Raw genomic sequence first — 24,698 nt, forward strand, 5'->3', positions numbered from 1 at the left:
GGGCAGATGAGGCCGCTGCCGTACTGGAAATGACTTTAATCATTAAATAGTTTCTGTGCCAGACACTGATTAAGCCGATTGAGGTCCCTGGGATCTGGGTCACTGGACCGAGCTGCTCGCTCGGTGGCTCCGCTGCCAGGCCCGGGTGCAATCCCCGCAGCGCTCAGTTCCAGCCCAGACAGGGCCTGACATCCGCTTCCTACAGTCCAGGGGGAGCCGTCACCGCTCCACAGCCAGCGCCTCTGCCTCTGCCTGCTCGTCCGGGAAGGCGATGTCAAAGATCTCCCGGTAGTGCTCCACGAAGTGCACCTCCAGGCCCTCGGTGATGAAGGCTGCCAGGTCGTAGAAGTCCTTCTTGTTCTCGGCTGGCAGGACAATGCACGTCACCCCTGCGCGCTTGGCCTGGGGGCAGAGTCATGGTCAGCCCTGCCTGGGCCTGTGGGAGGACAGCAGGTGTGCTGTCCTCCAGGAAGGAAAGGGCTTCTAAGCAGGATCCCCATCCCCGACAGGGAAACAGGCTCAAGGCAAACCATTGGCCTTGGCTCTGACAGCCTGAGAGCAGGAGCCAGGGCCTCCCCACCCGTGGGAGCAGTCTTAGGGCTCTGGATGAGCCACACCCCCACGGCCTCACCTCCAGGGGTCAGGCACAGTGTCTGGGGCCTGAACTCGGGCCTGTGAGCATCTGCATCTGAGCCCAGCCTGCTCTGCCCCCAGGCCCTGCGGCACCCTTCCCCAGCTCCAGAGGCTACACAGGTCTGCCAGGCACAGCCCCTTAAAAGGACAACAGTTCGCACTGTCACTGCACACTGCCTCCAGGGACAGTAAGCCTCCCAATTTGCCCCACCATTGATCTAGGGAGTTTGTGCCTGGTGTCCAGGTCGAGGTGGTCATGGCCACTTGACCACACCTCCCTCAGTGGCATATCCTGGCTGACTCCACCAGGCTTCCTACACACACGGCAGGTGTGGTCCAGTCTGGGGACAGGCAGGGCTAGGAGGGAAGAGCAGGGACAGTGGCACTCCAACCTGCTCAGCACCCTGGCTGGGAGCTCCAAACACTCCCTACACCAGCAATGCCTAAACCTTGTCCCCATCTCCAGCCTCCCACTTGCTGCTGGGCTGCCTGGGAAAGGAAGCAGGAACCACGCCCCCGGCCCTCTACTGGGGCAGCCAGTGGAGGCGCTAGAATGTAACCCACACGACTCGCTGTGGAGAAGGCAGCTAGGGCGGTCAGCTTAAGGCCAGCTCCAGGCCAGAGAAACTTGAGTCCAAAGCCCAGGGCTTCCCTCTTTCCTGGCCCACACAGAGGCTGCGTGGTGGGAACTGGGCCTGTCCCGTGGTGGTGTGGGCCCTGCCAGTGGTGTGGGGCAGGCACAAGGACACTCACCGCAATGGTCTTCTCCTTGATGCCGCCAACAGGCAGGATCTTGCCCGTGAGGGAGACCTCGCCAGTCATGGCCAGGTTCTGCCGGACGGGCCTGCCCATGGCCAGGGACAGCAGCGCCGTGACGATGGTGCAGCCTGCGCTCGGGCCATCCTTGGGGGTGGCGCCCTGTGGGGGGGTGTGGGGAAAGCGGGTGAGTAGGTGGCCAGCGGCCCAGGGGCGGGTCGGGAGCGGGTGACGCCGTTACCTCGGGCACATGCAGGTGGATGTGTGAGGTCACCAGGTAGTTGTTGGCGGGGGCGTGCTGCATGAGGAAGGCCCTGGCGAAGGTGTAGGCTATGCGGGCGCTCTCCTTCATCACCTCCCCCAGCTGGCCTGTCACCTCCAGGCTGCCGTCCTTGTCACCCTTGGCGTCCTTGTCCTGTGGCCGTCTCAGGGATGTCTCCACAAACAGTGTGGAGCCTCCTGGAATGGGTGTGGAGCTGTGAACACGGGAGGCCTCAGAGCCCGGGCTGGCGCTCACTCCACCCCTCGGGGCCACCCTGACCACTCCTGCCCCAGCTCAGCATCTTGGTGCCCCGGGCAGGGACTGTGTCCCATCAGGAGCCAACACTGGCCTCCGCCTTTGCTGCGTCGCAGGTTCCTGGCCCTCTACGCCCCCCAAGGCAGCCCCCAGCAGCTGCCAGCCACAGAGGATACCCCCAGGGCTACAAGGACCCCAGCTACTGCTGCCCTGCCCAGAGACACAAGCCCCTCTCCAGCCCCTCCCGCACCGCCCCCTTTGCCCTCTCGCCTCCTTTCTGTGTGGTGGCCCCAAGGCCTGTCTGGATGAGCTCATGCTGAGGGACCCCTTGTCCCCACCTGTAAGCCTATCAAAGTGTCACCCAAATCCATAAGGCCCATGGTGTGCTGCCACCCCTGTGTGCTCACAGCCTTCCCCTCCATCAGCCCCAGACGCCCTGGGCTGCCCACACCGCCCCCAGCCAGAGGCGGTCCAGAGCCACCAGCGGCCAACTGCACAGGTGTGCAAGGTGGGACCTGCTTGTTCTTGGGTAGAAATGGGAATGGCTTGGGATCTCCTCCCGCCACTACACTCACCCATGGCGGTCCAGGCCAGCCCCATGACCACGCCGGGCGGCGTCACGTCGTACATGCGCTCCACAGTGAACACGGGCTTCCCCACGAAGTCCTGGAGGTTCTCGGGCGTCACCTCCACGGACTCGGCCTCACCGCTGACTATCTTGTAGGCCGATTTCCGCAACACCTGGGCAGTCAAGGCAGCACGATGGGGATGGGAAGGTGGGGTGATGAGCGCGGGAAGGCGGGGTGATGAGCGCGGGAAGGCGGGGTGATGAGCGCGGGAAGGCGGGGTGATGAGCGGGGGAAGGCGGGGTGATGAGCGGGGGAAGGCGGGGTGATGAGCGGGGGAAGGCGGGGTGATGAGCGGGGGAAGGCGGGGTGATGAGCGCGGGAAGGCGGGGTGATGAGCGCGGGAAGGCGGGGTGATGAGCGCGGGAAGGCGGGGTGATGAGCGCGGGATGGTGGGGTGATGAGCGCGGGATGGTGGGGTGATGAGCGCGGGAAGGCGGGGTGATGAGCGGGGGAAGGTGGGGTGATGAGCGCGGGATGGTGGGGTGATGAGCGCGGGAAGGTGGGGTGATGAGCGCGGGAAGGTGGGGTGATGAGCGCGGGATGGTGGGGTGGGCAGCAGGTGCCAGGAGGGCGGGGCGGCTGCTCACCTTCTCCACTTGCTTCTGCAGGTTGCGGACGCCGCTCTCGCGGCAGTACTGCTTGATGAGCAGCGTCAGCACGTCCGACGACAGCTTGGCCTTGCTCTCATCCAGGCCGCACAGGGCGCGGGCCTGGGGCACCAGGTAGCGCTGCAAGGGCGGCCGTCAGGGTTGGGTCTGGAGGGACCTTGCCCACCAGCTCAGTCCAGAACCTGGGAGCCAGTGCCTTTCCCATGGCCCCCAGATCCTGGCCTGGAAACGAGGTCCCTGATGGTGAAACCAAGACCTGGACACACAGCCCTGCCACCCGCCATGCCCAGAGGTCCGAGGCCTTTGCCTGTGCTGTGTCCTCTGCTTGGATCCACTTTCTATTCCCCAATGGCATCTTAGATACCACTTCCTCCAGGAAGGCCTCCTGGTTGTCTCTGGGCTGACCCCATACACAGACCCAGGGCCTGTAGGGTAGCTGACTGGTTACGTGGCTGTTGCCCTCAGCACATGAGAAGGGGGACTGGGTCGTGGGCTCCAGGGTCAGCGACAGCCCCCCACAATTCTTGCCATAGTTCTGAGCTCTAATGGCATGCGGGTAGGGCATCTGTGAGACGGACAGAGCCATGCAGGTCACTCTACATTTGCCACTGATACTGGGGGGCATTCCTGATCCCCTGAGGGGTCCCCATGCCCCCTCGTCCTGTCCCAGGGAACTACAGGCCCACCCCTTGGGGAAGTCAGGCTGGGAGCTGGACCCAGCAGTGGGCATTGAAGCCCCCAGGGGACACGAGGATGCTGGGAAGGCCTCAGGGGCAGGGACCAGTGCCCACCATTGGCTGTCAAAGGGCTCCTAGGGGAGAAATGCACTTTCCAGAGAGAAAACACATCAGGAATACGGGACCCCCACCTCCCCCGCAGAGACAGACCCCGCATGCTCCTCACTGAAAGCACTCTTCCTCCAAGCCTCATTCCGGGGGGACCACAGGCCCCGCTGCTTCCGGGCTGCTAGAAACCTTCCCTACACTCTGGGTCAGGTGGGGGCCCGGCCCTGGGGGAGCCTGGAGGCCCCACCCGGGAAACGAGTGTGTGCACTGACAGCTGATGGCCGTGTGGCCTGATGGTGGTGGGCGGTGTTTTGGACAGTCCCAGGCCCTAAACCCCGTGCCCGCTCGCGCCACCCCACAGCTGCTCACAAGCGTCTGGTGTGTCTCTCATGGCCGCATCTGCTCCTCTGGGCTACAGGTCCCACCTGTCTCTCCCGGGTCCGGGAACTCCCAGCGGCACGGCCTCTGCAGGCTCTGGGGGACACCCCCTGCTCTGGGGACGAAGACTGGTGGGGAGGGCCTGGGCTTACCTCTGCAATGGCCAGCTTCTCCTGGGCCACGTAGCCCGACACATTGATCATCTCCATGCGGTCTCGGAGCGGCTCCGGGATGGTGTCCGTGACGTTGGCCGTGCAGATGAACAGCACCTGGGGGAGGCGGCAAGGTGCTGGGGGACTGGCCGCTCACCCTCCCCCCGAGCCCAGGCCCCGGACGGGCCCCCCACCTTGGACAAGTCCACGGGCACGTCCAGGTAGTGGTCCAGGAAGTTGGCGTTCTGCTCTGGGTCCAGCAGCTCCAGCAGCGCCGACGAGGGGTCCCCCTGGTAGCCCCGGCCGATCTTGTCCACCTGGGGCAGCAGACAGCAGGTGGTGGCTCTCGCCACGTCCCTGGCCACCCCGCCCAGTGGGGAGAGCCCGGGATCGGGGCTGGGGACGCCCTGCGTGAGCAGCACCCACCCCCTGCCTTGGACGGGCAGCCTGCTAGGCATGGCTGTGGGTGGGAGGGAGCCGTTCGTGCCATCAGGTCTAGCATCATGGCGATGGCACCTCAGTTGACCTAGGGATCCTGGGGCCCGGAGGACTCTGGGCTTCGTCTTGCACACGGCCTTGCCTGGTCAGGGCCGCCTGGGACTCTGGGTTAGGAAGGCTCAGGGCCTCTCGGCACGCACCTCGTCGATGAGGATCAGGGGATTCTCCGTCTTGGTCTTCTTCAGACACTGGATGATTTTCCCGGGCATGGCGCCCACGTAGGTCCGCCTGCGGGCGCACAGCAGGGTCAGAGGCCACTCGGTAGCCTGGCTTGGCCACGACGATGCCATGCACCCTCCAGGGCCACGGCGGAGAGGCTACCTGGACACCCAGGAGACGTGGCCGCAATGGGGGGGGCAGGGGGGACCTGCTGGTAGCCACCGGATATGTGGCACTTGCAGGCATGCTGGTCACTTGCCCCGATTCACTCTGTGCTCATGAGAGCTGGGGAGCACAGGGACATCCCCCCAGCTCAGATTCTGGGGTCACCGATTCAAAGCCAGATCTCCCTCAGTTCCGTCACTCAGCTGGCCCCCCCTACCCACGGTGAGAGCCAGCCAGGTGCTGGCAGCAGAAGGCCCCCACTCCTCACTAAGGGACGCCAGGCACACCGCAGCCCTCAGGCTCGGGCGACACCGGTCATGGCCAGCACTGGCTCTCAGGAGGGCTTCCTGCAAGCTCTGCCCCAGCACAGGGGCCCGGCACGTGGCACACACAGACAGAAGAGTCACAGGCCCCACAAGAGGCAGTGAGGAAGGCTCTGTCTGCGGGATGAAGACACGGGGGCAGGGACAGAGGGACTGAGGCGCCACTGGGCTGTGTGTGCCACTTTAAGTGTGCGGGGGTAAGGAGTGTCTGAGGGAGAGGCCCGAGCAACGCAGGTGAGGAGGGAGTCACGTGGGGTCTTCCAGGCCCAGGACACAGCCCGTACAAAGGCCCTGAGACAGGACCACGCCTGGTGTGTTGGAAAAACAGCGAGGAGGCCGTAAGGCTGAGGCAGAGGGAGGAGGAGAGGGGGAAGAGGGAGGAGGGGGAAGAGGGAGGAGGGGGAGAGGGGGAGAGGGGAAGGGAGGAGATGGAGAGGGAAGTGGGGAGAGAGAAGGGGGTAGAAGGAGGGGGAGGAAGAGGAGAGGAGAGGGAGGGGTGGGGCAGGTCATGCAGAGTCCTGTGGGCAGGAGGGTTCTGCTGCTGTTATCAACAGTGATCCATCTCCCCGCAGCCAGTCTCCTGTCCTTGTCCTTGTCTCAGGAACCCCGAGAGACGTCAGCACAGACGCCTGCCCTCCCTGCAGCCCGGCTCCCTGGTGACTCCCTCCCAAGGCCGGAGGCGGCTGAGGCTCGTTCAGACCCCGCCAGGGTCTCTCCTCCGGCAGTGAGTGGGTCTTGCCTGCACCTCTAGCCATCCCTGAACCAGGGCCCAAGAGGCTTCAGGACCACCTCAAACCGCGTGCCCAGGAAGGAGTGGGTGCCCCCACACCCGCCCCTCCACCTTCACCCAGCTGCTCCTTCCTGCTCACACCCCCACCCCATCCAAGGGCCTGCAAAACAGGTCTCCTGTCCTCCCACTCAGACCCCCACCCCCCTGGTCAATCTGGGACCCCCAAAACTGCACTGGCCCCACCTCCTCCAGCTCCTCCCAACTCCAGGCTGGTGAGAGTGGCCACGCCCTGGGGACCGGACACGGCGCGGGCCAGCATGCTGTCACCCTTGCAGCGGGCAGGCTGAGAAGGCCTGAGCCTGGGGGTTCCAGAGTTGGGCATGTTTTTAGAGGAGCCAGAAATGTTCACTTCAAACCCGGACTCAAGTGAACGCCGTGCAGAATGGAAATAGGTGGTGGACTTAGCAGATGCCTCATGCTCGGCTTTCACTAGGGCTACGGTTTCCAAACAATCGTGGTCTACAGAGGTTGGCGAGGAGGGAAGCCGCAGAAGCCGCGCCTGGCTGCCCACCCGAAGGGCCAGGTGGGAAGGCGCTGAACGCTGAGGGCCACGGCCCTTGCTCTGGGCCTGAGGCCAGCTGGGAGGAGTGAGCCCACAGAGGCGCCGAGGTTTCTCTGGTGTGCGCAGCCCGGTCCTCACCGGAGACCGTCTCTCCTGACTCCAGCCCACAGACTTCAGGGTGGGGCGTGGGGCCGACCTCACCCTGAGTCCTGGGGCATCAGCCACAGCCCACATAAACCAGCGTGTGCATGGCAAATGCTGGCCCTGCAGCTCTGGCCGGGGCACTGCAGGACCTGAGCTGGAACTACCGGGGGCGTCTACGGAGGGCCGGCCGAGATGTCTGTCTCCCAGGGGTCAGGCCATGGAGACTCCTGCCAGCGCTGTTTGAGCGCCTGGAATCAGCCAGGCCTGAGGTCCGCCACATGGCTGGACGTTTAAGTTACTCTAGCGTGAGTGGAACTGGCTGCCCACGACCCAGATTGCTCTACCAAATGTGAACGGTGACTGCAGAAGACGAAGCCCGGCGGCACCGCTGAGGGGAGCCCGGGGGGAGAGCTGCCGGAGCCGGGCCTACCTGTGGCCCTTGATCTCAGCCACGTCAGTCATGCCCCCGACGCTGAAGCGGAAGTACTCTCGGTTCAGGGCGCGGGCGATGGAGCGGGCAATGCTGGTCTTGCCCACGCCAGGGGGGCCGTAGAAGCAGAGGATCTTGCCCTGGGTGGAGCCGCGGAGCTGGCTGACGGCAATGAATTCCTACGGACAGAGGCAGGCTCAGTGGGCACGTGGGCTGGGTAAGCCGGGGGCCTGGGCATGACTCTCGCCACCTGCACATTGCCTTTCAGACGCCTGAGGGCTGCGGAAAGGGACCAGGATTGTCCGGGAGGCTGAGCAGATCAATACTGCCACTGGCCACAGGGAGGGGCAGCCCGTGAGAAGAGCTCCATTAACACCAACAGGACAACTAGATGCCAGGAGACAGCGGCCACCCGGCAGTGCCAGGCCCGTGCAGCAGTTCCCCACCTCCTAACGGGTCCCTTCCCCGGGACCCCGAACACCACCAATGCCCCACTCTCTCCAGCCCAACCCAGAGAGGCAGCCCACTCTCCCCCTCCACCAATGCCTCTGGCTCCTTTTTTTTTTTTTTGAGATGGAGTCTTGCTCTGTGGCCCAGGCTGGAGTGGTACACTGGTGCGATCTCAGCTCACTACAACCTCTGTCTCCTGCGTTCAAGCAATTCTCCTGCCTCAAGTCTCTCTACTAGCTGGGATTACAGGCACAAGTTACCATGCCCCGCTACTTTTTTTGTATTTTTAGTAGAAGCGGGGTTTCACCATGTTGGTCAGGCTGGTCTTGAACTCCTGACCTTGCAAGCCTCGGCCCACCTCGGCCTCCCAAAGTGCTGGGATTAAAGGCGTGAGCCACCACGCCCAGGCTCTGACTCCTGATTTTAGCCTCTGACTCCCACTTGCCTGCCTGGTTTCTAATGTCTCAGGAGTGGTGTTTTAAAAATTAATTTAAAATTAATTTTCAGACAAGGTCTTGCTCTGTCGCCCAGGCTGGAGTGTAGTGGCGCCATCACAGCTCACTGAAGCCTCCACCTCCTGGGTTCAAGCAATCCTCCCACTTCAGCCTCCCAAGTAGCTGGGACTACAGACACACACCACCACACCAGACTAATTTATTTTTTTGAGACGGAGTCTCGCTCTGTCGCCCAGGCTGGAGTGCAGTGGTGCAATCTCCGCTCACTGCAAGCTCTGCCTCCCGGGTTCAAGCCATTCTACTGCCTCAGCCTCCCGAGTAGCTGGGACTACAGGCACCTACCACCGCGCCCGGCTAATTTTTGGTATTTTTAGTAGAGACGGGGTTTCACTGTGTTCGCCAGGATGGTCTCGATCTCCTGACCTCGTGATCTGCCTGCCTCGGCCTCCCAAAGTGCTGGGATTACAGGCTTGAGCCACCACACCCGGCCCAAATTTTAAAATTTTTTGTAGAGGTGGGGGTCTCCCTCTGTCACCCAACCTGATGTGCAGTGGTACGATCACAGCTCACCACAGCCTCAGCTTCCTGGGCTCAAGTGATCCTCCTGCCTAAGCCTCCTGAGTAGCTGGGACAAGCAGCCCCACCATGCTCGGCCTATCAGGCATGACTTCAGTCCATCTAGGATATCCTCAAGCAGCCCCACCATGCTCGGCCTATCAGGCATGACTTCAGTCCATCTGGGAAATCCTCAAGCCCCCGGGGGCAGGGCCCGATGCTCCCTCCGTCAGGATTTCCCCGACCAGCACCCCCAGGCCTACGAATTCACCAGGGGGCTCCTTTGAAATCTCAACCCACAGCACAGAGTCCTGGGCCTGGGCCCACTGCCCACATGCAAATCAACAGCAGGCCAGACACTGGGCTCACCAGGATGCGTTTCTTGACGTCCTCCATGCCGTAGTGGTCTTCCTCCAGCACTGCCTGTGCCCGCACCAGGTCCAGGTTCTCGTTGCTGTACTTGCCCCAAGGGATGGACGTGAGCCAATCTAGGTAGTTGCGGGTGACACTGCCAGGGGAAAGATGAGAGATGCTGAGCGGAGCTCACCAGCTGCCCGTGTGTCTGCTGGACTTGGCTGTGTGGTTGCCCGGGGCTTGAAACCATGTGTGAGGCCAAGCACGGCAGCTCATGTTTGTAATCCCAGCTCTTTGGGAGGCCCAGGTGGGAGGATCGCTGGAGCCCAGGAGTTCAAGACCAGCCTGGGCAACTCGGCGAGACCCCGTCTCTATAAAACAGTTTATGGGCTAGGTACAGTGGCTCACGCCTGTAATCCCAGAACTTTGGGAGGCCAAGCCAGGCGGATCACAAGGTCAGGAGATCGAGACCATCCTGGCTAGCACAGTGAAAAGCTGTCTCTACTAAAACTACAAAAAATTAGCTGGGAGTGGCAGTGGGCGCCTGTAGGGCCAGCTGCTCCGGAGGCTGAGGCAGGAGAATGGCATGAACCCAGGAGGTGGAGCTTGCAGTGAGCCGAGACACTGCACTCCTGCCTGGGCGACAGAGCAAGACTCCATCTCAAACAAACAAACAAACAAAATTTACAAACTGCCCTGTCCAAGGCACCCAGCGCAGGAAGGAGGGGACTGCTGGAGGTCCACTGCTGACTCTCGTCAGGAGAGCTGAGATAGCACGAGGTGGCTCACGCCTGTAATCCCAGCAGTTTGGGAGGGCAAGGTGGGCGATCACTTGAGGTCAGGAGTTTTGAGACCAACCTGGCCAACACGGCAAAACCCCATCTTTACTACAAATACTAAAAATTAGCTGGAAGTGGTGGCGCATGCCTGTAATCCCAGCTACTCAGAAGTTGAGGTAGTAGAATCGTTTCAACCTGGGAGGTGGAGGTTGCAGTGAACCAAAACTGCACCACTGTACTTCAGCCTGGACGACAGAGCAAGACTCTTAAAAAAAAAAAAAAAAAAAAAAAAAAAAAAAAAAAAAAGCAAAAAGCCAGGCACGGTGGCTCATGCCTGTAATCCCAGCGCTTTGGGAGGTCAACGCAGGCGGATCATTTGAGGTCAGGAATTCAAGACCAGCCTGAACAACACGGTGAAACCGCATGGTTCCTAAAAATACAAAAAATGAGTAGAGCATGGGGTGCATGCCTGTAGTCCCAGCTACCTGAGGGATCAAAGCAGAATTGCTTGAACCTGGGAAGTAGAAGTAGTAGTGAGCCAAGATTGCACCACTGCACTCCAGCCTGGACAACTGAGCGAGACTCCATCTCAAAAATAAAAAAATAAAAAAGCAGCCCTGGTGTAGAGCCAGGTGTCCCTGGGTTCAAATCCCTGGCACCACCTACCAGCTCATAGGCCTTGACCACTAATTCCACAGCCCTGAGCCTCAATTTCCTTGTAGAATGGAGATGGTGATGACGTGTCCTGCCCAGGAACAGGACTGATGCTCACTGGGTACCTCCTAGCCCACCACCAAGCACCTACTACAGCAAGAAAGTGCCACAGGGCTCTCCTGCTGGGTCCCCTGGCCTGCCCAAGACAGGGGCTGAGGAGGGGTTGCCCGAGGGCTGGGCCGTCCCGGGCCTGGCGCTCACTTGAATTCCGAGGAGTGGTTGTCCAGCAGGCCCAGCTTGCTCAGCTCCTCGTCCACAACATCCATGACATGCTTGGGGACCACGAGCTCCTTGAGGCGCTCCCGGAACTTCTCCTCGATGGCGTCCTTGTCGTCCTTCTCCAGGCCCAGCTCCTTCTTGATGATCTTCAGCTGCTCCTGCAGCAGGTACTTGCGATGGGTCTGCTTGATCTTTTCCTCCACCTGTGGGGTGAGGCGCTGCCATCAGGCCCTGGGTCTGGGAAGGTGAGTGTGTGCGTCCCCACGCGAGTGGAGACCCTCTGCTCCCCCAGGACTCAGAAAAAAGAAACGAAACCCAGGGCAGGAAGCCTTTGGTTCCTTCCATCTTTTGTTTTTTTTTTTGAAACAGGGTCTTCCTCTGTTGCCCAGGCTAGAGTGCAAAGGCACCATGATAGCTCACCATAGCATCCACCTCCTGGACTCCAGCGATCCTCCTGCCTTAGCCTCCTGGGTAGCTGGGACCACAGGCACCTGCCACCACGCCTGGCTCTAATTTTAAAATTGTTTATAGAGATGGGGCCAGGCACCGTGGCTCACGCCTGTAATCTCAGCACTTTGGGAGGCCAAAGCAGGCGGATCACCTGAGGCCAGGAGTTCAAGACCAGCCTGGCCAACATGGTGAAACCCTTCTCTACTGAAAGACAAAAATTAGCCGGTGTGGTGTCACACGCCTGTAATCCCAGCTACTCGGGAAGCTGAGGTGGGAGGACCGCTTGAGCCCTGAAGGTGGAGGCTGTAGTGAGCTGAGATTGCGCCACTGCACTCCAGCCTAGGCGGCCGACTGAGACCTGTCTTAAAATAAAAAATTCCAAATAATGCTACAACTGTGAAGTGACTGAGCATCAGGCAGGCTGTGATCTGCCAAGTATCAGGACAGTGAGCCTCAATGGCTGGGTCTTAAGAAACAGCATCTTGACTTTTCCCAGGCTACTTCCCAATTTCCAACACTGTCCTCAAGATTACAAAGGCAGAGAAATTCTTCTCTTGATGTGGGACGGTCCTGAGACCGCTCCACCCTGGGCTCATTACACTGGGACCAGCTTTAAGCTTTCCTGTTCAATGCAGAGAGTTCCACAGCCCAGGACGACAGAGCAGATGATGGCACGAAGCCCTCAAAACCCAGACAGGCCTTCTGGGCTTGCCCTGGTCGATGCCACTGGTCCCGCCGTGTGCTCCAGAGCCTGACTGATGTCACGTGGCCTGACGGGAAGGCCCCCAAGAGTGGCTGCGCCTCAGCCTCGGGCTCACCTCCCGCCCCAGGCGCTGCTGCAGCTTGCTCAGTTCAAATTCCTTCTTCAGCAGGGAGAGGGCCTTGTACAGCCGCTTGGGAATCTGCCGAGACAGGGAGGGCGGAAAGGATGAGCAGAAGTCGGTGGTTGTGCATGCAGGGCCGAGGTGGGGGAAAAGGCGCGCCCTGCGAGATGCTGCCAGGAGCGCCTGGCCACGCCACACCCAGCACAGAGGCGTGCGCGCCCTCCGCCCTGACAAATCCTGTGCTGGAAACGCATCCTATGGATACCTCCGCAGGCCCTCCAGCTGCGTGCATGGGGACGCTCTCAGGAATGCCGCTCACAACAGCAAAAGACTGGCGATGCCCCGGGTACGCGGCCCAGAGGATCCCACTGAACCCACAACGGTAACTCCCAGCTGAAAGCTATGACGCCGCTCAAAGGCGGATGGATGTGCATCAAGGCACATGGCGGGAAATCATCTCAAAAACAGAGCCAGGGACACACGGCTGGGGGTGGATGGCGCACGGTGGAGGGGCGAGGGCAGGCAGGCACGGGGGAGCCGAGGAGGAGTGAGGGCAGCTGGGCATGGGCGGAGCATAGTGGAGGTGGGTGCAGCCGGGTGTCGGGGGCTGTGGAGGTGGGCGGCACTCACGTTGGTCTCTTCCAGGACGTCCTGCAGCTCGTGGGACTCGGCCCCGGTGAGCGCAGCGCCCATGTCGCTCAGGTAGATGGGGTTGTCCACCACCCGCTGGCCAGCCTGCATCATCTGCAGCACCGACTCCCTGGGGGACAAAGGGAGCCGCCTCGGTGTCCACAGCCTTGCGCTCTGCTGCACTGCAGCCCCCTGACGGGGACCCAGTCCTCAGGGTCCTTGTCCCCTGTAGCTACAGGCAGGGCCTAGGGCGATTCGCTGGGAGCAAGCTCTGCTGCTTGGTGCCCAGAGTTCAGGGCCCACCTGTCCTGGGCTGGAAAGGCATGTGGCATCCCCACGTGCAGCCCCCACGGGAGCCGTGCAGTGACCTCACCTCAGCAGTCTGCTCCCCACTCCCCCAGCCAATGCCAGCAACAGCTTCCGGCCTCAGCAGAAGGGGACAAGGAACCTGGGCCTGCTGAGGCCCCGGGCCTCCCACCTGCCCCATGCCCCAGTGGGTAGCAGGCTCCTCTGCACAGGCCGCTCCCTGAGCCGCGAATCCCTGCCCCAGGCGGTTTCCTCCCAGGAGGACGCTGAGGAAGCTCCCTACCCACCCAGCTGCAGAAACAAACACAGAGATGCCCCCGCCTGGCAGCCGCCCGCACAGAGGCCCACCTGTAGAGAGGGTTCAGGGCAATGATGTCCCGGATGGTCTTCACGATCTCTGCGGTCAGGGCCTGCCAGGTATGGGGGCAGGGTCATTGAGGCCCAGCAGTGCTTCAGCAGGGGGTGGGAGGCGTGGCCCTGGGAGCCCCACCCACCAGTTGCTCCATCAGCTGCCCCCCTCCCCTCCCCCCCCACCAACTGGCCCTGGCCACGGAGGGCTTTCGGAGACGGAGGAGTGCAGCCTAAACTCACCAGTCCCAGGGACATGGGACCAAGAGAGTCCAAACTAAAACCAAACCCTGTCTCCTTACCCCTCAGAGCCTTGTCCTTAGGACAAGCTATCTTGCGGGAAGAAAAGAGACTGCCTTTTATTATTTTTTTTTGAGAGACCAAGTCTTGCTCTGTCACCCAGGCTGGAGCGCAGTGGTGCGATCATGACTCACTGCAGCTTGGAATTCTTGGGCTCAAGCGATCCTCCCCCCCTCATTTTCCGGAGTAGCTGGGACCACAGGCATGAGCAACTGTTCCTGCCTACAACCAAATTTTCATCACCTGGTCTCGGCTGGGCATGGTGGCTCACACCTGTAACACCAACACTTTGGGAGGCAGAGGTAGGTGGATCACTTGAGGCCGCGAGCTCAAGACCCACCTGGCCAACATGGTGAAACCCTGTCTCCACTAAAACTACAAAAAAAAAATTAGCCAGGCACTTTGGTGGATGCCTGTAATCCCAGCTACTCAGGAGGCTGAGGTAGGAGAATCACTTGAACTCAGGAGGCGGAGGTTGCCATGAGCCAAGATTGTGCCAATGCACTCCAGTCTGAGTGACAGGGCAAGACCCTGTCTCCAAAAAAACCGTAATCACCCGGTCTCTAGTCTTTGGCTTTGACCCTGAACTGTCTGAGCTGACCCTGGTAGAAGGCACCAGAACTGGCCCACTGGAGGTCCAGGGCACTTGCTTTAAGAAAAACAAGTTCAGGCCGGGCGCGGTGGCTCACGCCTGTAATCCCAGCACTTTGGGAGGCCGAGGCGGGCAGATCACAAGGTCAGGAGATGGAGACTATCCTGGCTAATGCGGTGAAACCCCGTCTCTACTAAAAATACAAAAAATTAGCCGGGCGTGGTGGTGGGCGCCTGTAGTCCCAGCTACTGGGGAGGCTGAGGCAGGACAGTCACGTGAACCCGGGAGGTGGAGCTTGCAGAGGGCCGAGATTGCGCCACTGCCCTCCAGCCTGGGCGACAACAGAGTAAGACTCCGTCTCAAAAAAAAAAACCAAAAAAACAAAACAAAACAAAACAAAAAACAAGCTCGCTGCCCCTCAGGGGTCTTGCCAATTCTAATCACATCTGTCAGGTCGGTCACTGTCTTCCCCCTGCTGCAAGATTCTCACAGGTAGCGCCAGTGCTGTGCTGCCCAGGACAGTGTAGCCACTGTGGCTGTTAGAATTGTTTTAATTTTTAGATACAGGGTCTCACTCTGTTGCCCAGGCTGGAGTGCAGTGATGCAATCACAGCTCACTGCAGCCTCAACCTCCCGGGCTCAAGCCACCCTCCCACAGGTTGGACCACTGGTGTACGCCACCATGCCCAGCTAATTTTTTTTTTTTTTTTTTGCAGAGACAGGGGTATCGATATTGCCCAGGCTGGTTTTGAACTCCGGGTCTCGAGTGATCCTCCTTCCTTGGCCTCCAAAACTGTTGGGATGACAGGCATGAGCCACTGCACCCAGCCAGTAAAATGTTCCATTCTGTTCCTCGGCCACAGCAGCTCTACTTCAAGTGCTCAATACTCAGAGGTGGCCGGGCGCGGTGGCTCACGCATGTAATCCCAGCATTTTGGGAGGCCAAGGTGGGAGGATCACCCAGGGTCAGGAGTTTGAGACCAGCCTGGCCAACATGGTAAAACCTCGTCTCTACTAAAAATACAAAAATTAGCCGGGTGTGGTGGCGTGTGCCTGTAATGCCAGTTACTTGGGAGGCCGAGGCATGAGAGTCACTTGAACCCGGGAGGCGGAGGCTGCAGTGAGCGGAGATGGCGCCACTGCACTCCAGCCTGGGTGACAGAGCCAGACTCTGTCTCAAAAAAGAAAAAATCAAAAACAAAAACAACTCATAGAGGCTAGCAGTACAGGATAGAAGTGCTGACCTCAAGAACTCAGGTGGGCCTGTGGACAGGACACTTCGCCCCTCCCAGCGTCCACAGCAGAATTACCAGTTGATCATGGCACTTTCCCCCCAGGCTCTGCAACAGCCTGGGGAGGAGGCCGATGACACCAGGCACACAAGTAAGGAGCTGACATGCTTCAGGCCTTTGGTTAGCTTTGCTGACTGCCCCTACAGCAGGAGGGCAGGTGGCACCGCCAGGAGGCTGCCCACCTCGGAAGCTGACTCCTTGTGCCACCAGGAAGGCAGGACGGCCTAGGTTGGGGGATCAGGGTGGCCAACACGCTGTTTCCTGTCCTACGGCCACGGGTCCCAGCTTCCCCTCCCTGACCTCCTGGGCTTGGTGGGAAGAAGCCGGGGCTGGAAGGTGTCTTGGTAACTGCTGGAGGCTTTGGCACAGGGGACACGGGCTGGGGCTGGACCTGGGTTCCAACCCTGCCTCCCTCTCGAGTAGCTACGGCTCCAGTAAATTTCCTGAGTCTTCTCCCATCCCAGAGTCTTCCAAAGACCTCTGGGAGGAAAAGCACCCTCTTTGTTCCATTAGAACTGAGTTCCAGACAGGCCAGACCCTTGCTGAGGGGCTCAGGGTGGGAGACAACTCCTAGGAGAGGCTATAGGAATGGCGCAAGGGAGCCCGTTGGGGAGGCGGCTGCGACCGCCCTGCATGACACACGGACTCACTTTCACCTCCTCTGTGACCTGGAAGTCCTCGTGGACGACGTTCTCCACCTCCACCATGAGCACCTCGGCCGGGAGCTCGGGGGCAGGCTCCATCGCCAGCTCCGTCGGGTGCCTGGCACTCAGCTCGTCCTCCGCCTCCTTCTTGCCCCGCTTAGACTTCCTGCGGGGCTTGTGCTTGTTCTCCGCCTCCAGCTCCTCGGGCTCCACCTCCAGCTGTCTGCTGATATGGACTCTGACGCAGGAGCAAGGCAGGCGTGAAGCCACTGAGGCTGGGAGCTGCCCTGGCCCCGGCTGAGGCCTCCCTGGTGGCACAGGTGGTCCAAGGGTCCCACTGAACCCAGACCTCTGGAGCCACAGGGTGGCTACAGGTCCTCGGGCTGGGGACTCGAGCCGCTTTCTCGGGGCCTCCCAACCAGTGTCCCCTCCACCCCTTAGACTCCAGCCAGATTCAGGCATTCCCTGTGTCCCACGCCAATGCACCACTGTCCCCATCCTAAGTATCGGGGATAAGCTGCAGCGACAAGCCCCAGGGCCTCCTGCTGAAAACAGTGTCAGCCTGGCCGGGCACAGGCTGGTCTCTGAGACTCTGCACCCTGGACTCAGCTCAGGTGGCTCCTTCCTGTCGTTCAGGTCTCGATTTCAAGGACACCATCGCAAAGAATGTCCCCAAGCACTTCACGGAAGCTACCCACCTCCACCTCTCAGGCTGTCTACACCTCCCCTCAGAGCACTGCGCACCCTCCACCTCTCACGCCATCTGCGTCTCCCCTCAGAGCACCGAGAGCCCTCCACCTCTCATGCCGTCTGCATCTTGCCTCAGAGCACCTAGCACCACCTCAACTCAGGGTCTCACTCTGCTGCCCAGGCTGCAGTGCAGTGGTGTGATCATAGCTCACTGCAGCCTCGACCTCCTGGGCTCAAGCAATCCTCCTGCCTCAGCCTGCCAAGTAGCTGAGACTACAGGAACATGCCATCATGTCTAACTTTTTTTACATGTTTTATAGAAACAGGGTCTTGCTGTGTTGCCCAGGCTGGTCTCAAACTCCTGGACTCAAGCGATCCTCCCACCTCAGCCTCCTGGGTAGCTGGGACCACAGGCATGAGCCACCACATCCAGCTAATTTTTCTATTTTTTTTGGCAGAGATGGGATCTCGCTATGTTGCCCAGGCTGTACTCAAACTCCTGGGCTCAAGCGATCCAACTGCCTTGACATCCCAAAGTACTGGGATTCCAGGCAGGAGTCACTGTGCCCGGCCCTGCAGCTCACCCCTTTCTGAGACAGGAGGGGTCCAGAGGTGACACGTCTCACTCTTACCCCCAGGTCTGGCCTCAGTGCTAATAGGAACGCTGCGGGGCTGACAGACAAGGCAAGCTGATGCTGGGGCCTGGGGCATCCTGGGCTGGTCTCCTGCGTGCTACCCTGCCCTCCACCCCCCACTACCCCCAGTAGCCACCCACCTTCTGTGTCCCATGACGATCATGCGCAGCTTGTCCCCAAGGTCCTGCATCTCGTGGATCTGGGCAAATGTCCCCGTGTGGTAGATTTCATCCAGGTTCTCCACCACATCCGACTCGTTGCTGTGGAAGAGGAGCACAGAGGAACGTTGGAGCACGGCTTGCATGCTTGGCAGGATGTCTCCGGCTGAGAGGAAGGAGGGAGAGAAAAGAAACGTCCCTCCAAATGCTACTGAAAACCAAGAGCGGCTTCCTTGGCTCCCACAGGAGCTCCAGAGCCTAGGGAAGCTTCTGCCAGGTCAGGGCTGCCCCCAGTGGTCACAGGACCGGGTGGGTGGCTCCTCACTAAGTCAGCCACAAGGACATGGTCCAGATGGGATTTGAAGTCTCTTCTATGCTCCTGTCACAGAGCCTGCATGGAATGCATACATGCAACTTTTTTTTTGAGATGGAGTTTCGCTCTTGTTGCCCAGGCTGGAGTGCAATGGTGCGATCTGGGCTCACTGCAACCTCCACCTACCAGGTTCAAGCGATTCTCCTTCCTCAGCCTCCCGGGTAGCTGGGATTACAGGTGCCTGCCGCCACGTCTGGCTAATTTTTTGTATTTTTAGTAGAGATGAGGTTTCACCATGTCAGTCAGACTGCTTTGGAATTCCTGACCTCAGGTGATCCACATGCCTCAGCCTCCCAAAGTGCTGGGATTACAGGTGTGCGACACCACGCCTGGCCCATGGAACTCATTTCTACGTGGAGCCATGATCTCCGACCAGCTGGCTCGGCTTTCAGGCAGCCTCATGGTGCATCTCATCACCAAGGGTCCCTGAAGTTAATTTCCCCCACATTTTACCAATGCATGCAGTTTAGTGCTACAAGCTGAGTCCTTAGCCCGGGCTGAAAAGGCAGCCTGCCTGGCTCCTGGTCTTTACTCTGGAGGTCTTCCCTGGTTTCCTTGGGGTCAAGAGTCAAAAGTGCAAAGTACAAAGTAGGACTTGTGGTGAGCTGGACTCTAGGGCAACGTCAACAAGGGAACGAAGGAAAAAAAAAATCACACTTACTTGTCATCTCTCTTTAGAAAGACACCGACATAAGGCTGGGCGAGACGGACTTTCCTTCTTAGCAGCTCAACCAACTTCTTATTTTTAACCTAGCATGACAATGACCCCAAGGTGAAATGCAGGGTAGATTTTTTTTTTTCCTTTGAGACAGAGTCTCATTCTGTTGCCCTGACTGGAATGTAATGGCGTCATCTCAGCTCACTGCAACCTCCGCCCCCACTGGGTTCAAGGGATTCTCCTGCCTCAGCCTCCTGCGTAGCTGGGATTACAGGCATGCACCACCACACCTAGCTAATTTTTGTACTTTTAGTAGCGACAGGGTTTCACCATATTGGCCAGGCTGGTCTCGAACTCCTGACCTCAGGTGATCGACCTGCCTCAGCCTCCCAAAGTGCTGGTATTACAGGCGTGAGCCACCACACACAGCCCAGGGTAACTTTTCTAGTTGACATTTTTTGACAGCAGCTCTAACGTTGTCTAGATTATTCTCTGGGGACACGCTAATCAGATCCGGGATACTAATCAACAGGGTTCGGGAACGCTGAAACCCAAAAAAAGAAAAAAAAGAAAAAAAAAAGACTGGAGGATAGGAAGCTGCGGTGGCGAATACAGTGAGGCAGAATTAACTAGCTGCATTTTTCTTAGTGGTTTCCTCCATTCCCAAAGGAAATTCAAAGTAGACGGATGGTCAGAACCCAGAAATTGATTTAACATCCAGCTTCAAAAGGGATGTCCAGGGCAAACTGTCTTGGTTTGAAAATCAAAACCATTCTGCTTTTATTAAGTCAGAATAAACAAGTAATTCAAATGTGGCCCACTCCAGAGGTTAATGACTTCCTTTTTTTTTTTTTTTTGAAAGTTTAACTCTGCCGCCCAGGCTGGAGTGCAGTGGTGCAATCTCGGCTTAATGCAACCTCAACCTCCCGGGTTCAAGCGATTCTCCCAACTCATCCCACTGTGTAGCTGGGATTACAAGCGCATGCCACTGCACCCACTAATTTTTGTATTATTAGTAGAGATGGAGTTTCGCCATGAGCCACCATGCCCGGTCCCTCCAATTTTCATTGAAAGTTACTTCCTTATCACATCATATGCTGTTAATTAATGATCAAGAACCCTAGGATCACAGCATATTCTCAACAGCAGGTTCAGGGCTAATGATGTCTTCTAGGAAGCATGTGAAGGAGCAAGGAACTCACCTGATTTCTTTCAAGTCTTCGTTAATTCACTGGACAGACCTTGACTAACGGTAATGGCCTGGCCAGGTGTGGTGGCTCATGCCTGTAATCCCAGCACTTTGGGGCGCTGAGGCACGAGGATCACTTGAGCCCTGGAGTTTCAGACCAGCCTGGATAACAGCATGTCCTCATTATACTCAGAAGTCGCTAATGAGGACAGAACCTTCTAGAGCAAGTTGGCCAGATAGTCAAGCACAAACTGAAGAGTAAATCAAGCTTTGCCAACAATTTCAGAAACATTTCTTGGGTCCCAAAGAAGTTGCCCCCCAATTTCCCCTCTGCCAACAGCTGATAGCTGCATCCTTGGCATCTGCCTCCTGGCCTTGGCAGGATCCATTTTTATGATTTACAACGCATCATCAACCAGAAATATAATGAGAACCACCTGCCAGTCTCCCAAATACTATCCGCAGCCACTCATTTAACCCTCCTGCCTAGCTCCATGTGGGCAGTCTGCACTCTTTTAGAAGAATCATCTCTCTGCTCAGGCCCTGGGAGCAAGGGGCATCTGTCGCTCTGCAGAACTGAGGGGACCAGACCTGATGAACACCATCGTGGCTCCAGAAACCTGGGAGGGTAAAGAGAACTGCCAGGGGTGAAGTCAAGGATGGGAAAAAGGCCTCCGGGGCAGAGTCCTGAAATGTCAGAAGTACACCAAAGAGGAAACAATATCAGGTTATTACTAAGGCAGGGCCTCATTTTGGTGCCCAGGCTGCAGTGCAGTGGTGACACCATGGCTCACTGCAGCCTTGATCTCCCAGTTTCAAGTGATCCTCCTGCCTCAGCCTTCCAAGTAGCTGGGATGACAGATGCATGTCACTGTGCCCAGCTTTTCTTTCTTTGTTTTTGTAGAGACAGGGTCTATGTTTACCATGCTGGTCTCAAATTATCCTCCTGCCTCAGCCTCCCAAAGTGCTGGGATTACACATGTGAGACGTCGTGCCCAGCCCACATCGTCTCATTTAAGTCCCACAACAACTCTAATAAGATACTAATACGTCCATGTCACAGATGAGAACGTGGAAGCCAAAGGAATAACTTGAAGTTTATGGAGCCAGGATAGGACCCCACAGGGTCTTGTTCTGGGGCCTGCATCAGTAACTACTACTAAACATCAAGGAAAGACCTTGGGGCTGGGCGCGGTGACTCACACCTGCAATCCCAGCACTTTGGGAGGCTGAGGCGGGTGGATCACTTGAGGTCAGGAGTTCGAGACCAGCGTAGGCAACATGGTGAAACCCTGTCTCTTCTAAAAATATAAAAATTAGCCAGGCATGGTGGTGGGCGCCTGTAATCCCAGCTACTCCGGGGGCTGAGGCAGGAGAATCACTTGAACCTGGGAGGCGGAGGTTGCAGTGAGCTGAGATCGTGCCACTGCTCTCCAGCCTAGATGACAGAGTACAATTCTGTCTCAAAAACAAAAACAAAAACAAGCTCAGACACACAAACTGACAGCGTTGGAGAAGCTCCCTCTGTCCCCTCTCCACTGTCTGTTGCCCCTCTGAAATGGCCTTTCCGTTCCCAACAGATCCTTGACATTTGTTTATCAGTCTGGAGGGTGAGCGCAGAGGCTGACTCACTGAGTGACCTTGCTCCCCGCCAGTTAAGAGATAACCTTCCCATAGATCCCAGTTTCCACATCAGTAGTTGTTTTTTAAGGGAAGGGGAGCTAGGGGAGAAGGCTCTTGGGGCCTTCCTACTCTAAAAGCTCAAGTTCCTTACACTCTGCTTTCTCCCTATTACATCATCCTGCTCCCTCCCCACCCCCAAGGCTCTTAATCTGAAATGATCTAATTTCTACCACCGGAACATAAGTTAAGGCCAGGTACTGCATGACTTGTTCACTACAGTATTCTCAGCACTTGCTACGTGGTAGGAGGTCAAGAACACACTGAATAATGTCCTCTTCCCACCCTCCTAAGCCTCCTGTCCCATCCACGCTCTATTATTTCTCGTAATTGTTGCCTTCTAATACAATATCGTTACTAATCATCTTTATTGCCTGTCTCATCCTGCCAGAACGTAAGCTCCAAGACAGATTTTTTTTTCTTAAGAGTCAGGGTCTCGCCATGTTGACCAGGCTGGACTCCAGGGTTCAAGCAATCCTCCCATCTGAGCCGCTGGAGTAGTTGGGACTAGACCGCGAGCCCATGCCCAGCTTCAAAGGCATAAATTTTTCTGTTTTGTTCACTGCCATATCCTCAGCACCTAGAACAGTCTCTGGCAAATAATAAGCAATCAATCAAGAAGTATTTGTTTAAGAAACGAATGAATTCTGATCCCAGTGAGGCTCGTAACCAGACGGCAGAGCGCCTGGGGCAAGGAGGTATTATAAAACTTGTGCCAAGTAAGCAGAAAACTAACAGCGCCGTAACACTACTCTGGTCCCTCCCGGCCCCGGATTTCTACGACCGGGGTTCTAAGTGGATAATCCTAGGCTCTTCGGGTTCAACTCCTCTCATCTAACAGATCCTAAGAAATTCGAAAGGGGAAGGCTTTGGCTCAACGTTGCCAAGCTAGTGGTGAGCAGACAAGGATTCGAATTGCACCCTTTGAGAAACTTCATGTCTAAAAAAGTTGCGAAACACGAGGGCGCTAAAGTGATCCCACGGTTCAGCCCGCTGCTTGCAGAGGTGGGAAACCTGAGGCCGAGGCGGGGACTCCCATTACCTCGATAATCTTGATAAAGCGCGGGAACACCGGGTTGCGGGTGATGGCGATGAGCGGCAAGTGCGGGAACACATCGGGGATCGTCATAGGCGTGAGCGCCGTTATGACCGGGCCTTCCCCGCCGCCCGCGCTGCCCCCCGCGCCCCCGGCTCCTTCCTCTGCGCCGCCCTCGGAGGCGTCCTGGCCCCCCGAGAATGCTCCTCCGCCGCGGCTGTTCGCTTCCCAAAACCCCCGCCACTGGCCCCCAATTACCGGGCCTCGGCCCCACAGTGCCCAAGAAGGAAAGGCGTCACAGGCCCGCCGGCCTCGGAACAACCACGCTCCGGCTGCAGTGGGGACCCGCCCCCCGGCGGCGGCCAGTATCGGCCGCCGCAGCGCCCAGCACCGCGCCGCTCCCCACAGTCGCACGTAGCCTGTGCTCGCCGCCATAGCCCGGCCATACTGGCGGCGCACACACCTCGCGTCATTTCCGCTCGCCGTGGAACGCACGTGACTCCCGGCGCGTGCCTCGGGACCCGATGGGGGCGAGGCCCAAAACAGCTGCCTCAGGGGGCGGGGCCTACACGGAGAAGAGGAGGCGGAGTTCGAGCGACAGCATCTTCTCCGCCTCTTCCGGTCTTCTACTTTACGCGCCCAAGGCGTTTTCCGGTCACGTGGATATCTGTGGGCACACGCCAGAGCCCGTACAAAACATCGTATTGTTGCAAACGCAGAGTTTAGGAACTCATGAGCAGCCTGGGCACACGCTTAGGCGCGTGGACGACATGCGCATGCTCAGACTCTAGACTGGCCACGGGTGGCCGGGTGCGCATGCCCAGGCTCTGAGCGCGCGTTTGTGCGCGGATTCAGGCTTCCCGGGATTCGTCTGCGCATGCTCAGGGTTCAGGCGGAGCGCGAGGCTACGGTGGGCTCAGGCCTGCTCCCGGGACTCATTGGTGCGCATGCGCAGGCTTCAGTCTGCACATACTCGGGCTGTGCAGCGACTCCCGGTGGCGGTTGAGGGGCAGTGGTGGCGGCGGAGGGCCAAGTCGATGCTGATGTTGATGCTGGTGGCGGCTGTGACCATGTGGCTCCGACCGCTGGTCACAGCTCAGCCGCTCTGCCGGTGGGGTTGCCCTTCTGGGGCTGGGGTGCTCCCGGGGATCGGGAGGGTGCTGGTTCATCTTGGAGCCGAGGCCTGCTCCCCAGCCTCTCTGAGGCTCCCCTTTTACTCTTTTTAGGAATCGAACTTGACGCCTCGCTCACCCTATTCCACCCCACCCTCCCAGCCCGATATTAAGCCCTCCCACTTCTTTTTCTTTTTGGAGACGGAGTTTTTGCTCTGTTGCCCAGGGTGGAGTGCAGTGCTGCGATCTCGGCTCACTGCAACCCCCGCCTCCCAAAGTGCTGGGATTGCAGGCGTGAGCCACTGCGCCCAGCCTTACCCTGCACATTTTGAAATTTCAGTAAATGTTAGGTTAGTGGATACTACAACCTGCCATGGGGACCAGTTGCTGAAACTCCGTTCCTGCCCTCAGGGAACTACCACCTGGACTAAACTGTCACATTCAGTAGGGACCTGTGAGCTGTATTCTTAGGGTGTATGGTCTCATTTGATGTTTACAGGAAGATTCCTAGAGTAATGATTCCTTAACCTTATTTATTTTACTTATTATTATTATTATTTTGTACAGATGGGGTCTCACTGGCCGGGCACAGTGGTTCACGCCTGTAATCCCAGCACTTTGGGAGGCAGAGGTGGGCAGATCGCTCACTTGATGTCAGGAGTTCCAGACCAGCCTGGCCAACATGATGAAACCCCTGTCTCTACTAAAAATACAAAAATTAGGCGGGATTGGTGGCAGGTGCCTGTAATCCCAACTACTTGGAAGGCTGAGGCAGAAAAATCGCTT

The 24,698-nt window shown here is 58.3% G+C and overlaps 2 protein-coding genes and 1 long non-coding RNA gene across 13 annotated transcripts in view; 1 reads left to right on the forward strand and 2 right to left on the reverse strand.

The window, feature by feature from the left end:
* Positions 1-21: 21 nt before the first annotated feature.
* LONP1 (lon peptidase 1, mitochondrial) lies at positions 22-23,683 on the reverse strand. 11 transcript variants are annotated; one of them, XM_077979296.1, is made up of 19 exons: positions 23,146-23,249; positions 22,807-22,936; positions 18,899-18,987; positions 17,847-17,966; positions 16,388-16,619; positions 13,554-13,615; positions 12,900-13,029; positions 12,264-12,347; positions 10,978-11,198; positions 9,299-9,437; positions 7,470-7,648; positions 5,097-5,184; positions 4,653-4,775; positions 4,459-4,575; positions 3,123-3,263; positions 2,482-2,647; positions 1,631-1,848; positions 1,387-1,551; positions 22-402 (listed from the first exon to the last, which is right to left on the reverse strand). In XM_077979296.1, the coding sequence occupies exons 1-19, from the start codon at positions 23,244-23,246 to the stop codon at positions 220-222; spliced, it is 2,688 nt and encodes an 895-aa protein (XP_077835422.1). In that variant the 5' UTR covers positions 23,247-23,249; the 3' UTR covers positions 22-219. The 11 variants fall into 11 exon arrangements, 10 of the variants coding, with proteins under 10 accessions (XP_077835422.1, XP_077835421.1, XP_077835420.1 ...); XM_077979295.1 differs by having other exon boundaries at positions 22,807-22,919; positions 23,112-23,249; XM_077979294.1 differs by having other exon boundaries at positions 23,045-23,249.
* LOC144337014 (uncharacterized) lies at positions 19,534-22,529 on the reverse strand. The gene is made up of 2 exons (XR_013409606.1): positions 21,450-22,529; positions 19,534-20,933 (listed from the first exon to the last, which is right to left on the reverse strand). It is a non-coding gene; the product is annotated as an uncharacterized LOC144337014 (long non-coding RNA).
* CATSPERD (catsper channel auxiliary subunit delta) overlaps positions 23,659-24,698 on the forward strand; it is a 59,674-nt gene continuing 58,634 nt past the window's right edge. Inside the window, exon 1 of the mRNA XM_015122579.3 lies at positions 23,659-23,911. Coding sequence (XP_014978065.3) covers positions 23,748-23,911 — 164 coding nt within the window. The 5' untranslated portion in view covers positions 23,659-23,747. The remainder of the gene's footprint in view (positions 23,912-24,698) is intronic.

The sequence above is a fragment of the Macaca mulatta genome, chromosome 19 (genome assembly GCF_049350105.2).
Source record: "Macaca mulatta isolate MMU2019108-1 chromosome 19, T2T-MMU8v2.0, whole genome shotgun sequence".
NCBI lineage: Eukaryota > Metazoa > Chordata > Mammalia > Primates > Cercopithecidae > Macaca > Macaca mulatta.